The sequence below is a fragment of the Canis lupus genome, chromosome 21 (genome assembly GCF_048164855.1).
Source record: "Canis lupus baileyi chromosome 21, mCanLup2.hap1, whole genome shotgun sequence".
NCBI classification, from domain to species: Eukaryota; Metazoa; Chordata; class Mammalia; order Carnivora; family Canidae; genus Canis; species Canis lupus.
The window spans coordinates 34,655,382-34,673,037 of NC_132858.1; the positions used below are offsets into that span (position 1 = coordinate 34,655,382).

Below are 17,656 nucleotides of genomic sequence, written 5' to 3' on the forward strand. Positions count from 1 at the left end.
AGTGTTTGTATTATGAAACTTTTATTTTACATAACCTGAAATCAAATCAATTGTAAGAAAATGATAGGCTATCAAAAAAGAATTAATCTGTAGCCTTACTTGCATCTTAGGCAGTATAAGATTTGTATGGGATTTGGCTTAATATAATTACAAAGGAACGTTTTACTATTAATTTTCATAATTTCTTTATGTCATAATTCCAGTATTTACGGAAGTCTTAAATTATTTGAATAGGTATAAATAATAAGAGTATATACTTTATGAATAATTTTAATCAAAGTATGTATTAAAAGTCACATATTATGTAACCTGTTCTGTTTCTCTTAATAAACAATACTCGAGCTGATAAACTCCTTTTTTTCCTCCTTCATAATCTCAAATGGATGGGCTTGTGCTAAGATATTTTACCAGGGTCTGTTGGAATTTTTTAAGTCATTGGATATATTTTTCTAAATTAAAATAGAGTTTTATTAAAAATAATTTTTTTTGTGTCTTGGGATCAATTTGAGATTGCTCTGCTAGAAAAACAAAAGTGAGGTTGAGAAAAAGAAAGATAATGATTATAATTATGTGCTCATGTTTCATGTCATTAAACAAAAGCAGAAAGTCTGCAAAAGCGTATTTTAAGCAAGCACAAGTAAAACATAAAAACAGCGTTTAGTTATCTTTGTAAACGTGGGCTTAGTAACCCATAGCTCCATAGTGACAGGGAGTCGACATCTCTGGATAAGTAGTTTTGCTTGAGTGTTCATTTGGGTTCTTTCAAAATGCATACATAATTCTTGTGTAGAAGGAATGATGGTCCCTTGGTGGAGAGAAGGAATAAATGTGTTCTGATCATGAAGATTCATTAAATGCACAGAGTTTTGGTTCTAAAACGTGGTCTTAGAAATAGTTCCAGCTTTGTTTCCCTGAACATTGTTCTCTCCTCTAGACATTATCTTTACTTTCTAAAACTCTTAGCAAATCATTTCTCAAAACTCATTGGCATTAATTGGTTCTCATTTTCAGTGTAAAGCATCCCTTGCAAGGATAATGGGTTTCTCGTTAGACAAATCATCCCCCACCCTACCCCCTTGAAGCAGGTGGAGTTTCTCTTTGGCATTCAATCTGCACACATGTATTAATTAGAAAGAAGAATCAACAGTGTCAACATCAGATAACATTTACATTATTAAAAAAATACATGCCGAACAATGCCAGGGATACAGACCAATTCATTATAGAGATTGCTCTGAGTAGGGCACTTGGTCACGGGAGGTGAGTGAGGAGAACTTCAAGGTTACTTGTAATTTTCAGTTTGTATATGAAAAATTTCAAAGCAAACACACAAAAAAGATAAAGATGAATTTTGACTAATGGATTTCAGACTATTTTTTTCTATGCTTTTCAATATTTTTAGTCTCCCCCCAGATCAAACAAATAAAAAGACCTGTCGCTAAAAGTGTCATTGGCCAGCAATACACACTTTTTAGAATCTTTCCCATTACTTAATTTTGAGGTATTTCCATTTTTGATAAAACCAGTACTTTAAAAAATTTGTTCTTCATGTGGCAAATTCCACTGAAATAAAGTAAAATAAACAAACCATGTGTATTTTAACCATTAGGAAAGCATCTGCCAAACACTGATCATATGATGTGTTTGTGTGTGTTTGTGGGTATGTGTGTGTATGTGCTAGTTTTATAGTATATGATATGTGGGTGTATATAAATACCTTTAAAAAGCAGGGACTGTGTGCTATACTTTTACTCCCTGACACTTCCATATAGCAAGTATTTAGTAAATATTTATTGAATGCAAGTAAACACACTCTATATTTACGTAGTGATCGCAGTTACCAAGTGTTGAAAGGTGCCATATTTAACTCGTCCTGGTTAGCCTATTCAGATTTAATAACCTTTTAATATCAAATCCCACTTTCCAGCCTGACTTCATTAGCTAATAGATCTTTTTCAAAATACCAATGTTTCTTTATAGAAATGTTTTTAAGTAATATGTAAGATAGATGTGATTTAAAAAACACATATAAAGCAGTTTCTCCATGTTAAGATTTTCATAGTGGTATCGTGGTTGCCTGAAAGTTTTTGATAGAATTCTGCTGGGCATATATATTTATGTAAATTTAAATAACATTTATGCATTGTTTTATGTGAATCAAAGAAACACCACATTGTTTCTCATTTGGTTAAGGATATTGGAAAGGGAAGAGTACTTTTTTTTTTAACCTTTTAGATGCAACACTATATTAGATACGGAAGTCAGGTGTTGTCTACTTGAAGTCTTCACAATTTCTCACTAGAATGAAGAATGCTAAAGAAATGTTACACCTCACTGTCCTTTTTTAATATTTCAGGAAATAAGGCGAGAAAGCAGAACATTAACGATCTCTCTTTTCTCATTGTGTTTATGGTAATAATAAAATACAATAAAATTGAGCTAATTTTATTGTCTGCTATATTAAACCATTATATTCCCTGAATTGTTTTTGGACTATTGTGCGGTCCTATAGGCAAGAGCTTTTATGTAGGGCAAAATCAGTGAAATGTAGGGACTATTAAGATGCTTACAGTCATCTCACTCATATATATGCATGTTGAAGTGGTCATCAGTGATTATAGTTCTAACAGGCTATTCTATGAAGTTCCATTTACAAGATTCAAAAAGAAGCAAACCACTGAGTTTATAATGTGCTAGATATTTAGCATACAAATAGAAAATGTAAAGATAGATATTATTCTTAGATGCTGAAAAATGTTAAGCCCATTGCCTAAAATCCCATTAATTAGTGAATAGCATCACTAGGAGTGAAAACCAGATCTGTTTAAGTGAAAAGTGGGTTGCCCATTATAATTTTACACCTCCAAAGTAATTGCTTGTACCTGTACACTTTTCTTCAAAACGTACTTCTCTGTTCATTCACCCAAGTCTGCTATTTTCAGAAGGTATTGTTAGACCATTCAAAAGATTATCCTGATTCTTTTGATATGTTAAGAACATTCGGTGAAAAAAAGCAAAACTCATTAGAGTAATTAAAAAATTGTCAACGTGGGCATTACACAATAAATGGTTAATCCTTCTTGGGTGTTAACTATTTGTACATTAATTACATTAACGTGCATATTTTACTTAGGCTATTGTGTATATCTGTTGCCTCTTTATTAGAAAGAAAAATCTTGACATACGCTAGCCAAAGAAATTGTTTTGGATTAGAGATGTTTCTTTGACTGATGTTTCTAAGCCATTCTTGGTATTAACATGAATAGCGACATTATTGGAGTCTAACTGAACGGTCAGATGATCCCTGAAGGTTTCCTTTGAAAGCTATTATTAAAAGAAAATTCTTTATAATTAAAAGTTTCAGGAAACTTTTATTTTTGATCTGCAATTAGCATGCAATCTAAGAAGCATATAGGATATGGGTTGGGAAAGTAGTCTATTTCCAAGAGAAAATATATTTAGGTGTTATTGTTAAGGAGAATGATAGAATTATTTCAGTATACACTGTATAATTATATTGCTTTTATTAGACTTTCATATCACCTGACAGAAATCGGTGCTAGTGGAAGAGATAAGGATATGACAGTAAGTGAGGGTGGGGAATGAATAGGCCTTCAAGGAAGCTGATCTTTCTCTGCTCTGATAAACCTCTCCCATTCTTATTTCTGTTTCTTCTTCCTCTTCCTCTTCTTCTTACAGATCACTGCATATCAAAAGCTTTTTCTCTGATTAGCAGTATTCTCTCAGGATCTGAAGGCAAGACCTGTGTAAAAACAGTTCCTCAGTGGACATAGGATTTTTTTGTGCTGTTTTTGTTTTCAGCGATTTCTAAAAATTTTCTGGGAATTTTCCATTAGCCTGAGTTTTCCACCAGTGTTTCTGGCTTTGATACTGTTATATCTTTCTATATTATCTGAATATCTGGTGATGTTAATATTTGTAATGGGTCTAAGGGAGACTAAATATTGGTCTTGTAGTATGAACACAGGCTTTAGAGTTAGAAGACTTAAGTTCAAGTCCATTTTGTTAAACTTGGGAGTCTTCAAATTGGTCTTTTTTTTTTTTTTAAGATTTAATTTATTTATTTATGAGAGGCACAGACAGAGAGAGAGGCAGAGACACAGGCAGAGGGAGAAGCAGATTCCTCCCAGGGAGCCCGATGCAGGACTCGATCCTGGGACTCCAGGATTATGCCCTGAGCCGAAGGCAAGCGCTAAACCTCTGAGCCCCCCAGGGCTCCCCTCAAATTGGTCTTGAGTTGGTTTTCTGTTTTAAATGATCAAACCAATAGGTAGGTAGGGATGTATACATTATTTATACATCTGTGACATTGTATGTATGTATACTTATCATTCTATGCCCAGAGAATTTTCATATACACGTATGCTGTTTCATTTATGATAAAGCCATTTAATGAATCTATCTGGCTTATCTTAAGAACAGAATTAAGTTTCCATTTTCTCTCATAGGTATTTATGCTGAGTTGGGTCTTTTGTATCTTTACTTGGTTTGGTTTTAAGGTTTGATAATAGATTAAACTGTATCATAAATTAAGAAAAAACATATTTTCCTTATTCTGAATTAAGTTATTGTTACAGGATATACTTATGTAGCCAGTTATGGCTACTCTAGCCATAACTATAGTTCTATCCTGAGCAAATGTTCACATTTTATTAGGTAGGAATGTTATCAGTCTTAACACAATTTGCCCATGGCATTTAACAGTAGATCATTGGCTTTAAAAATAAAATGTCACTTGACCAGAATAGAAGTTAATTAAGGACTTGAAGTGTCCAAAAGACATGTCAGCTTTCTATAAGATGTGGCTAGCTGGTCTTATGCCACAAGGAAGAGCACCATCAGCAACTATTTCTTTTTTTTTTTTTTTTTTTTTTTTTTTTTTTTTTATTTTTTTTTTTTATTGGTGTTCAATTTACTAACATACAGAATAACACCCAGTGCCCGTCACCCATTCACTCCCACCCCCTGCCCTCCTCCCCTTCTACCACCCCTAGTTCGTTTCCCAGAGTTAGCAGTCTTTACGTTCTGTCTCCCTTTCTGATATTTCCCACACATTTCTTCTCCCTTCCCTTATTTTCCCTTTCACTATTATTTATATTCCCCAAATGAATGAGAACATATAATGTTTGTCCTTCTCCGACTGACTTACTTCACTCAGCATAATACCCTCCAGTTCCATCCACGTTGAAGCAAATGGTGGGTATTTGTCATTTCTAATAGCTGAGTAATATTCCATTGTATACATAAACCACATCTTCTTTATCCATTCATCTTTCGTTGGACACCGAGGCTCCTTCCACAGTTTGGCTATAGTGGCCATTGCTGCTAGAAACATCGGGGTGCAGGTGTCCCGGCGTTTCATTGCATTTGTATCTTTGGGGTAAATCCCCAACAGTGCAATTGCTGGGTCGTAGGGCAGGTATATTTTTAACTGTTTGAGGAACCTCCACACAGTTTTCCAGAGTGGCTGCACCAGTTCACATTCCCACCAACAGTGTAAGAGGGTTCCCTTTTCTCCGCATCCCCTCCAACATTTGTTGTTTCCTGCCTTGTTAATTTTCCCCATTCTCACTGGTGTGAGGTGGTATCTCATTGTAGTTTTGATTTGTATTTCCCTGATGGCAAGTGATGCAGAGCATTTTCTCATATGCATGTTGGCCATGTCTATGTCTTCCTCTGTGAGATTTCTGTTCATGTCTTTTGCCCATTTCATGATTGGATTGTTTGTTTCTTTGGTGTTGAGTTTAATAAGTTCTTTATAGATCTTGGAAACTAGCCCTTTATCTGATATGTCATTTGCAAATATCTTCTCCCATTCTGTAGGTTGTCTTTGAGTTTTGTTGACTGTATCCTTTGCTGTGCAAAAGCTTCTTATCTTGATGAAGTCCCAATAGTTCATTTTCAGCAACTATTTCTATTCATCCCCAAGATAGCCTCGTTAAGTGTAAAGTTCAGTCTTATGCTTTATTATGAATTCACTGCATAAAAAATATTTCATTAATTTTTGCATGAACAAAGAAGTCAATAGTAGAGCATTTTCTTTTTTTTTTAATTTTTTTATTTATTTATGATAGGCACACAATGAGAGAGAGAGAGAGGCAGAGACACAAGCAGGCTCCATGCACTGGGAGCCCGACGTGGGATTTGATCCCAGATCTCCAGGATCGCGCCCTGGGCCAAAGGCAGGCGCCAAACTGCTGCACCACCCAGGGATCCCAGTAGAGCATTTTCATGATTCTGTATTTATAGATTTCTAAGCTGGGGCTATAAAATTTAGCAACTTTTAAGCTTCATACCAAGCTTTTAAAGTATACATTTCTTTCTCATATATAACTACGTCTTTCAGAATCTTGCAGTGACATTGCTTCATAAAATTAGGGTTTAAAAAATTGCATATAGATAGATATGGGTATCAATATAGACAATAAGGAAATAAAGCTGATTTGGATCTCTTCCTAGGAGAATTTTCTTCTGGAAGTTTGTTACCATTGTTCATCCCTTCTTAACCTTTCTTTTTTTTCTAGAAATAATTAACTGTGATAATTACTGTCATTATGGTTTGTTAAACATGGATTATGTTCATATCATAAGCCAGTGATTCTGGGTCAGATCAATGACGTTGTACTTTCTCATGCTCTCCAGAGTAGAGAACAACGTGGTAGTTAGAACTGGAGCTTTGAAAAGCATGTATGCCTCTGTGGGTGAGAATGTCCCCCAGTGTGTTTTGTTTGTGGGGATGGCATCTTCCTTGTGTGTGTTGTGCAAGGGAAAACCTTAATATTAGTTTTCTAAGACATAAAGACATTTTAGAGTTCTAATATTTCTTAGTCAAAAACGTTATTTAATTGATGTATGTTTTACCCAGTATTTTGTTTAAATTCTCAAAAAGCTTAAGTTTATTATTTTTCGTATACATATGAACCTTTAGCTGGTCTTGTATTGACTGTTAAAAATGAAGAGTTGGATTCTGAATTTTGTCTAGAATATGCCTTCTTGTTGATTTTCTCATTTTGTCTTTTCTTTCCTTATCTTCTCATCCTAAAGGTTTCCTACAAAGACATTACTTCCATTTCTACTTAATTTGTCACTTTATGCACCTTTTATTACATCTTCACACTGAATTTGAATTTTCAGAATTGTTGTGTTGCAATATTACTGAAAGGCATATGCTTTTCCCTTGGTTTAACTATAGTTAGCTTTTTGTTTTTGTTAGGAATAGAGAGCATCTTTTGGTTACTCTCCCTGGTCCAGTTTCTAACATTTACGAGCTCGCTTTATTTATTTATTTATTTATTTATTTATTTATTTATTTATTCATTTATTTATTTATTTATTTATTTATCTTTTTGTGATAGCGAAGGAGAGAAAGAGAGGAGGGAGAGGGAGAGAGAGAATCTTAACCAGGCTCCACAGTCAGTGGGGAGCCTGACATGGGGCTTGAGATTGTGACCGGAGTTGAAAGCAAGAATTGGATATTTAACTGACTGAGCTACTCAGGTGCCCCTACTGCTCTCCTTTTAATCTATGTTTGCCTAGTGGCTGAGAAACTGAAACCATTGTCATGTCGAACACACTGGAGAATTTTTCTTTTAAATTCAGTTCAGGAATTCTTAACTTTACATCTCCTATTAGACAGTATTTTATAGTGATCAGTAATACCTACTTAATAGTTTAGTAAGTGAACAGATTATGGTATTAAATAACAGGGGATTGAACTCAGTAACTAATGTAAAAACTGACATGAAGATATGTTTCTGTTATCTAGTGCAGTCTGGATTTACTTTGGAAGAGCACTCACTGGAGTATAGTTCATAGTGAGAGATCAAAACATGAACTAGTAATCCACTACAAGGTTTATACTTTCCTGAAACCTAACCTGATTATTCCCGTCTCTTAAAAATTAGTTTAATATTTATATTTATTCTATTTACTGTTACATCCTTTGTGTTTCTGCCACTAACTTATAGCTGTGTTGGGAGCAGGCCACAGCTGCTCAATATTGAGCCATCTTCTTCTCCAAGATACATAAAGTGCAAATAGAATCATAATTATCTAAGTTAAATTAGATAACTAACATCTATTATTCTGTCTACCAGGCACTGTTCTAAGCACTTCACAGTTTATACCTTGTTTAATCCTCTCTATAATCCATGAGGCCTACTTTGACATTATTCACCTGAGAAAACAGAAGAGTTTCAACTTTCCCCAGGTTTGCACAGCTAGGGTTCATATTTAAACCCAGGCAGTCTGGTTTCAGATCTGTGTTCTTCATCACTAAATGTAAAAGCTTATCACATAGACAACATGATAGTAATACCGAGACATTCAAAGAGAAAAATCTGAAAGCTATTAGAGAAAGAAAAAAATAGAATTTATTTACCAAATGTGATTAGCAGACTGACAACAGACATTTTATCTCCAACTGTACTTAACAGAATAACGTTTTCAAAATGCTAAAGGAAAAATCAGTGTAGAAGTCTGTAACTACATTAACATAGAAGAGTGAATATGACATAAGGCCATTTTCAGATGTGCAGATTTTAACAGTTTAGTATCATAGATTATCTCTGAAAGAACCAATGTACTTCAGCAAGAAGGAAATTACTACATTTGTATGGCTTTTGGTGAAAAACAAACAACCCTCATTATGCTATTAAGAAGGTGCCTAGGATAGTGCTTAGCAAATATTGATTGACATTTCAATATCATTTCCTTTCTACGTATATAGAAATACATACTATAAAGGTATTCACTAAAGACATGTTCCTACCAAGATGAATATACTCTGCTTATTAAAGCTTTCTCTGAAACTGAAATGTTAGTCATTAAAAGAAAGCACTCAAGGTGTCCACATCCTCTGATGACAACAGAGGTAGTTAAACCAGGGTATTCAAGAATAGTAGGTTATTCATATGACTTAAGAGTAAATACACATATATCTACGTTGTAGGTTAGATTACTAAATGATTGGGAATTTATGAATCATAAATAAGGAGTTTCTTTCCCTTTTATGTCCTTATAATTGATTTGAAAACCCCAGCTCTTTATGTATTCGCAAGTATAGATTCACGTGGTCATTTGAATTCTAAGATATAATGTTTCCTTTCCAGCGCTTGGCTTTGGAAGCAGAGAAGGTTCAAGCAGCCCACCAGTGGAGAGAGGATTTTGCGGTAAGGACCCCTTTATAACCATTTGAATTAGTGACATTTTGTGCTTGATAGTTATGATCGCATTAACATTTTTTAATGATACAATCTTAAGATTTTATAAGACCAAAATTCTATATTTTGGCTATATTTTGTTTCTTTAAAAAATGTGCTTTTGGGTAATCAGGCCAGCAAGTTAGTCAAAATGTTCCTGCTTACGTTCCATATTAAAATAAGTCTTCAAAAAAAAAAAAAAGTCTTTTGAAATGTTATCCTATAATCGGTTATTTGTAAAATTAATTACATTTAAATAGAATTGCATTATATTATCTGAACCATCATTGTAAATGTTATGAATACACTAGTTGAAAAACACATTGCATTTAACAATTTTGATTTTTTAAGAAGTGATACGCGTATTACAGTCACCTTGGTGGTAGGAAATGTGATCGAAGTAAGAATGAATGTATTACACTTTCTGAATTTTAATTTGCTCCACTTTAGCTAGAAACAATCTCTCTTTTACTGTGGCCTACTTTTAGAAGTTCCAGCTAATATTAGCTTTTCCATATATATTTTTGATAAACTTGTACCCTAAGAGTTGTTAAGCTAATTATACAAAGAGCAGAAATTCTCCTTATACTGAATTTTGTCTATTTCTCTATCATCTATCCATCCTTCAATTATCTGTCCATCATTCCATCCATCTATCCATCAATCTGTCCATCCATTTTCTTTTCTCTATCCCTGTATCTGTGTTTCCATCCATACATCTCTTCATACATAAATCAGTGTATCCAGTCTTTCAGTCTGTTGTATCAATCAATCAGTCAGTCTTACAGTGAGGGGCACAGTGAAAAAGTTTGTTCTATTTTAGTAGTTAAAATATTTATCTTACATATTTTTTATTTATAGTAAAAATCTCTAGTTTCTGATCATAGAAAAATTCCATATAACTAATTTTGGGAATGTTTAAAATAGATCTAGAGTATAAGTGACAGCTTGATTGTACTACTAAATTGGTTTTGAATGTTTTGTAAAATAAAAGTCTCAAATTCTAAGGTAAGAGAGTTGTGTTTCAAAGAACACAAAACTGAGGCTTAGGAATTAGCACTTTTACTTTGTGTAAGCATGATTATATTGTATATCAAAGGAAAATACATTCCATCATATGTCATTCACTTATGATATATGATAATGGTTAGTCCTCCCTGCTTCATGTTTCTGATATTATTTATTTTTACTATCTTTTCCACAAATTTATATTTCTTAAACCAGTAGTCAGTCTGCCAGCTGGAGCCTGTATTTGACTATTACCTATTTGATTCTTTTACTAAAGTGGCATATTGCCTGAGTTGTTGGTGTCATGTAGATACTGGCTTAGTCCATAATTGTTTATCATAGCTAGGTTAGGAAAGATCAGTTTGTCATTCATAATGTATAAAGAAAAAAATTGGTGATTAACTTAGAAACATAAGTTTGGGTAAAGAGGGCAGACTGTAAGCTCATGCAGTGAACCGGGTTTACAATGTTGTTAGTTTCTTTTAGACGAAAGGAAAACAAACTTGAATTTTTTTGTTGTTGTTTTCAAATAGACAAAAAGGAGCCCAACTAATATGCCCAAATAAATATCCTTCTGATTAATTAATATTAAATGGAAATTCCTATTTGCTTCTCATCTCAGAGGTGGCATAGTAAAAGCAATGTAAAGATATAGCGGGTATACAGCTAGACCAACTATTCTACTTAGTGTTGGGATAGTACCAGATGGTGGTGTTTTAGTTTAAATTTTGAGTAATTCTTGGAACTCAAAAAATCCTTAACTTCACACGAATCAGCTTTCATAATATATAGATTCCATTGCTGTTTGTAAACTTTTCTTTGCATTTAAGGAATCTGGCAAAATTTCTCATAGTCATTTATTAGTTATATGTCTTTTTCAGTTTCCTAAGGAGAAATAATGTGGTAAAGAATAAAGTAGCAAGCAAGGATGAGTAATGCCATTTATATCATTGGTGCTGTTTTATTTGATTATCATATGATCGCTTTCTGGTTGTAGGAGTTCCTTTTCCAGACATACTGTAAACTCCTTGATATTGTAAAGTCATTAACACTAAATTAGCATTTTGGCCATGATTTATTTCTCCTTGCAGAAGTAATGGGCAACCATTCTACATGACACAATAACTCTCAATGTGTTATGGCTGTTACCATATTTTACTGTATCTGAGCCATTATCATTTGTAAGGCACCCTATCATATATGGATTGCCAAGAAAGAAAAAAAAAGAAGCCAATTAAATTATGATGCATTAGCAATTTTAAGATGTATTCTTATTTGTCAGATGTCAAAGTGTGAAAAATATTTACCCTGAATTGTGACCCCTGTTATTTACTACTCTCTCAGTGCCTGTACCAAACAGTAGCCCCGCTAGGATAAGTCAGGCAAGAGGACAAACGGGCTCCACAATGACACAGAAGCCATTACTAAATTGTAGGTGGTTAAATAGAAAGTAAATGGTTTTCTCAGTAAGTGTTAGGAGTTCTGAGCAAACAGTGACCAGCGTGTGAGAGAATTCTTGAACAAATTCTGTTCTTAATTTCCCCCTAGATTACCTCACAATTTATTTAGGACCTATGAAAATATTGATTGACATCAAAAGAGATTGTTAAAGGGAAAACAAGTTAGTCCACTTTAAAGCTCTGTCAACTCATTTCCTGAGTACCCTTCTGGAAGGACTGTAAGCGGTGTTCACAGAACACGCATCTGTCCCAGCTGGCACACTGAGAATTGATATTTTCCCTATCTTACCATGCCAGCCATCCCTAGTCTTGACAATAGTCCTTCCTATTTCAAGAGCCCTTTGAAATACCATAAGTTATTTTCTGTTTGAAGAATAGAATGTGAATGCAGATTGCCTACACTCAAATATTGCAAAAATAAGGTGCACTTTTTCCTTTTTCCTTCTCCCCCCAATAAAACAGATGACGCTTCGATTCATAGTATGCAGCAAAGATAAACAAATCTTTTGAAGCCATAAAGCAAATCAAATTTAAATCTGTGGTTCGAAACAAGAAATCATCAACATTGAATCTCCTTTTATTTTAGGAGACCACACAAAATAATTGCAAATTACATCAGTACTTTAACCAGTACTTAAAAATGTTTAATTTGTAAGTAAATGCTACCATATTCCAAAAGGTCGTCTTTTTAAATATTATAATCCTTTTATCTTTTAAGATATTTAACTACTTGCATCAGTCGGATAGTTCTTTAGGGGAACCTTTACTAATTTAACACTAGGATGATTTAGAAGAAAGAAAAAATTTCCTAAAAGGTACGTTAGCATTTCCCAAAGATAAAATATTCTGATTCTTCCCTCAAGTATAAGTAGGCAAATTTCATTAATATTACTTAGGTAAAATGCTGATTAACATTTCCTATTCTTTAGTGTAGAGAAATCTCAGGAAAGGCAAGAACAAAAGACAGCACTAAAATGCTAAAAATGTTGGCAGCCAGGAAAGGCCCAAGTAATTCACACTCTCCCTCAGCGCCCTCAGTTCCCAACGGAATCTACAATTGAGGTAACACAGGGTGAACACTCTAAATGGATTAAGATTTATGCGGTCATGCATTTACAAGTTCAAACCAATATTTGTAAATAAACTGGATCTACCAGCTGCCTTTCAGGTCTCCACGCAACTTACCAGTGTTAAAGGTGACATTTCCTGTCACTTATGATGGACAAATTATTAAGAGCAGGTGGGAAAAGCAAAAGGAGAGCTTAGAAAACTAATTGTTCTGCATGCAATAATTGCTGTTATTTCTACCGAACAGATCTTTTCCAATTGCGTTTGAAATCTCATTTGATTACATTGCAATGGTTGGTTAACTTAAGCAATTTTGTTTCCAACTAAGCCTGAGATATTAATTGTACTTACACATGTATAAACATAAGGGATGCCTAATTTGTATTTTAATAAGTAGGATCTTTATGGATGGCTTATTAGCATCAGCTTGTTACTGTGCAGACTGAGTACAGACGTCTAGAAATTGGCCAGTAAATAAAACATTTGAGGAGCCTTTTTTAGCTTCAGCTTTACAGAGAAACTAAATTAGAAGGTGAAATTTTTTCTAGTGAAGTTGAATGTTACTGAGTGTCAATCATGCTAACTTGGTTCTCCTAATTTAGTGTTATTTTTATATATTTTTTAAAAATCACTTTTTCAAATTGTATTTTGCAATGTTGCTTTACAAGTTTTATGTTTATAGGAGTCAAATTAATAGGTACTGGTGTTATGTATTTAATTATTTCATCTATCTTATTCATTCCATGAAAATGCATCACTTCTATTGATTGAGGCACAAACAATTGTGAATATGTGAACTGTAAAAAAATACTATATTTATTTCGGTTACACTGTATAAAGATAAACACTGTTCTGAAATATGCCTTGGTAGAAGTTCTGGATGTGAAAGAGCTGACATTTTAGGGATAAAAATTGGGGGAGTGGCATGCTATATTAGTGAATAAATGAATTAACTTAGTAGATTACCAAAATGATTTTAGGGTCTGAATGGATTTGTTTGTTTGTTTATTTATTTATTTATATTCTATCTTTGGTTGAATTGCCCTTTTGGAAAAAAAAAAAAAACACCGTATCTTAATGTTTTTGCTACATGTCTTTCAATTTTTCAGTCCTACTTTCTTTTAAGTCTTATCAATCTATTCTCATTGTGAAGCTAGATGAAAAGGAGCTACAGGGCAAAACTGATTTCCCCCCAAATTCTGGGAAACTAGTTCCGTAGCAAAGAAGCATCTTTCTGATGCTTTACTCTGTTTGTTTATGCATATATATGAATGTCCATAGGTAGAGCACTATAATGGAGCAGAGTTGAAAGTAATAACTACGGGCTTTAACTTGTTAGTTATTCAAGGTGGTAGCTCTTATCTTTTGTTTCTTTTATTGAAAATGGAAGCTAATATTTATACATTAAGTACCTATAAATTAACACTGGTTTAAGTTTTCATACTTTTAAAAAATATTTTTTATTCATTCATTTGAGAGAGACAGAGCGAGTGAGAGCATGAGCAGGAGGGCGGGGCGGTAGGAGAGGGGGAAGCCGACTCTGCACTGAGCAAGGAGCCTATATCCAGGTGTCCAGACATGAACTGAAGTCAGACCCTAAACCGGCTGAGCCATCCAGGCACCCTCATTTTTCATAATTTTAATATTTACTAATAATCTTTCTAACTTCACTTTCTATTATTTCTGTTAAAGCCAAGGTCACATGGTCTATAGTACAGTAGAACCCCTAAAGTAAGACATCATGACAATATGTTTGGGATAATGCAAACTTAGATCTAAATATGGCTGTATAAAGTTTTTTCTTTCTTTTTCATCCCTCTCTCAGGAAGGGAGAGAGAAGTTGGGAAGGACAGCTATTGCTTACTTAGGAAATGGGGAGGCACATCGTGGGTCTCTGCATTTTTCCAGACCAGTCTGCTGCCACAGTGTCCTAACTTTGAGCTGATGGAAACATTGCTAAATTATAGGGAGATTCCTGCAATTGGTGCCATCGTTCTGATACTTGCAGCCATCTATGGCTGCAATGGAATCATCCTCATTGATGTTTAAGCTAGAGTTGATTCCTGCCACAGCTGGTGCCAACTTGTAGCTGTCACAAGAGAGTTTTCCAACTTGGTAATGTCATTAACCTCTCTATAGCTTAAGTGGCATTTTATTAAAATTTTTGGACACCACTTATTTGTCTTAAGGTGGGGCTTACTATATTAATTTTTGACCCATGAAAGAAATAAAAAGGTGAAGAAAATGTATAAGCATTATGAATCATCACCCCAATTTACACATAACCCATAGTCTGCAAAGATTTGCTCTCTAACCTTCTGTCCATTTTATTTCCTTATTTAAAAAGTTTCGGTGACTCTCTATTTGGCATCAGTGGCATTCCATTGTCTGCCCAGTCTTACTGTTCCTAAATGTTCTGTTGCAACATCTCCCCAGTAGCTATTATCATTCTAAACTTCTGAGCCTGTGAAACAGAGTGAACTATTTGCCATTTCTCTAAGACATTATTCTTTACTTCATCTTCAGACATTTTGATGGTATCTGCCTAGAAGTGTCCCCCTCCGTCTCCAATTTCTTCTTGCTTTTGTTCCCCTAATCTTAGATTTGTGGTCTGTTTTATATAATTCCCCCATTCCCAGTATTTATTCCAAATATGTACTCAGTACATTATTTTCCTTTATCTACTTTCAGCACTAAAATATAAACTTCTGGGGATAAGAACTGTGATTGATGCATTGCTAAGAAAATTGTAGTCTAGTATGCAACACATAACGCACAGTAGCCTATATATACAAATTAAAACTATAAATTAAAAATTAATTACTTGTAGTTTTGAGATACCTCTTTTTACTCTAAACATTATGGTCAGTTATACTGGAGACATAATGAAAAATGTATTTGAGCAGCACTTTTTATGTCTGATTATATTTGCCCACAGCCATGGCATAGTTGCGGAACACTGGGCTTGGAATTATGCAAATCTGTTTCAAATTTTGTCTTTGCCACTACCTTGCAATACAATTTTCAGAAAATAATAGCCTTTTGAATATCATTTCTTTTTCTAAAAACCCTTAGTTTTGTAGTCTCTACCACTATAATTATTTCTGTTAGTTGCTCAGTAATTGTCTCTCTGTGCTCCTGTCAGCCCTATCTCTCTACCAAGGAAAATATTTTCTAGAAATCTCATGATTTGTCCACATGTTCACAAGCAGGTTGACAGAGGTCCCTGGGTGGCTGTTCACCTCGTCTAGAGAGCATCTGCTAGCTCCATGGCTGTTGTTTTCTATTTGCCATCATTGCTCAAATGGAAAAATATGGTTCTGCGCAGGTGGTTGTCACGCGGCGCGTTCCAAGCTCTGTTCAGAGTGTGCCTTTTCAGAAATAGGGTGAATGACTCCCTTCCTAACTGTGGAGGGGTTTTTAAAAACCTAGATAAATTATATTTGCACCATTTAAAAAGAAAAGCTAATGCAAAAATCCATTAAACCAAATATCGAGTTTTTAGTGTGTTGTGGGAAGAACAGAACATGATATCTACTCTCTTAACAAAATGTAATACCATACGGTATTGCTGACTGTAGGTACGGGGTATAGCAAGTCTTCAGGGTTTATTTATCTTGCTTAACTGAAATTTAATGACTGTTGATTATTCACTTGCCATTTCTCTCTCTTCCTGAACCCCTGTTAACCACCGTAAGATTTAGTATACTGGTTTAGCTGGAGGGATATTATGCGTCCAGAATGTAGGAAAGCTACTCAAGCAGGGGTTTGGATAATGTTGAGAGTAAAAAAAAATGTAAGTAGAAGAAAGTTTTGAGATTTCTCAGACTTAAACCTGAGAGGTTAAATACAAAATGGAAAAAAACCTGGATAATATTTATCTACAAATTTCAAAAATTATGTAATTAGACATTAGTATTGGATTCAAATACCTATGAGAAAAATGTTATGGGAATTTTGGGAATGAAAAGCTATCCCCATCCATGCAAAACTGCCAACTTTTTTTTAAAGCTTATGCCTTTTGTCATCTTCTAACTTTCCAAAACAGCATGTTAATGGATTTATTCATCATACTGTCATCTAATTAATCAGCATTTTTCCCTTTTACATTTTCATTAACATCCAAACTTGCTCCAGTATCTTCTACCACTAAAAAATATCTATGTATCGGTATCTGTGTATCTATGTATCTATCATCTATATCTTGCCTCTTTTAGCAGCACCTTATTTGTTTGCTCACTTATACTGCAAACTCAGAAGAAATGTAGACCTTCATGATATTTCCATTCCCCTTTGCTCCCATCTCGCTCCAGTCTGAGTGCACATTCCATCCATGGTTCTTTGTAGTTCACGTGTACCTCCTTGTCATCCAGTCTTAGAGCCATCTTCCGTTACCTTCATATTTGTTTGGTCTGTTTATATCATTTTAATGGACCGCTTACTAGCTCCTTCTTGTTAAAACACTTTCTTTACTTAGGTTTCAGGAAACCCCACTTACTCCCATTCTCCTGTTTTCTCGCTATCTGTTCCTTCTCACTCTCTTGTTGAGTACCTGTTTCTTTACATTGGCTCTAATCTTGTCTGCATTTTGGGTTTTCAGAGACCTCCTGTCTTTAATGTCATACTTTGTCCCAGAACACCTCATCCATTTCATTGGATTTAAACATAATTCTACGTAAGTCTTTTTACTGTGCTCTGTGCTCATTTATCTAACTGAACACTTGGAGTCTGTAGTTAGATGTCTTGCCTGCATGTTACTAACATGCTCAGATGAACTGCTGTTTCCATGACTTTCTCCTCTAGTATCCTGATCATCTGCTAATTATCCCATCTCAAATGATATCCCGCTTCTCCCCAGTTAATTTAGCCAAAATTTAAGAGTGATCTTTGATTTTTTTC

The 17,656-nt window shown here is 34.3% G+C and overlaps 1 protein-coding gene across 8 annotated transcripts in view; it reads left to right on the forward strand.

Moving 5' to 3' along the window:
* CACNA2D1 (calcium voltage-gated channel auxiliary subunit alpha2delta 1) overlaps window positions 1–17,656 on the forward strand; it is a 475,442-nt gene that overhangs the window by 237,852 nt on the left and 219,934 nt on the right. For all 8 annotated transcript variants that reach the window (XM_072791358.1, XM_072791360.1, XM_072791359.1 and 5 more), the window contains exon 4: window positions 9,132–9,191. In XM_072791358.1, the coding sequence (XP_072647459.1) occupies window positions 9,132–9,191 (60 nt within the window). The remainder of the gene's footprint in view (window positions 1–9,131; window positions 9,192–17,656) is intronic.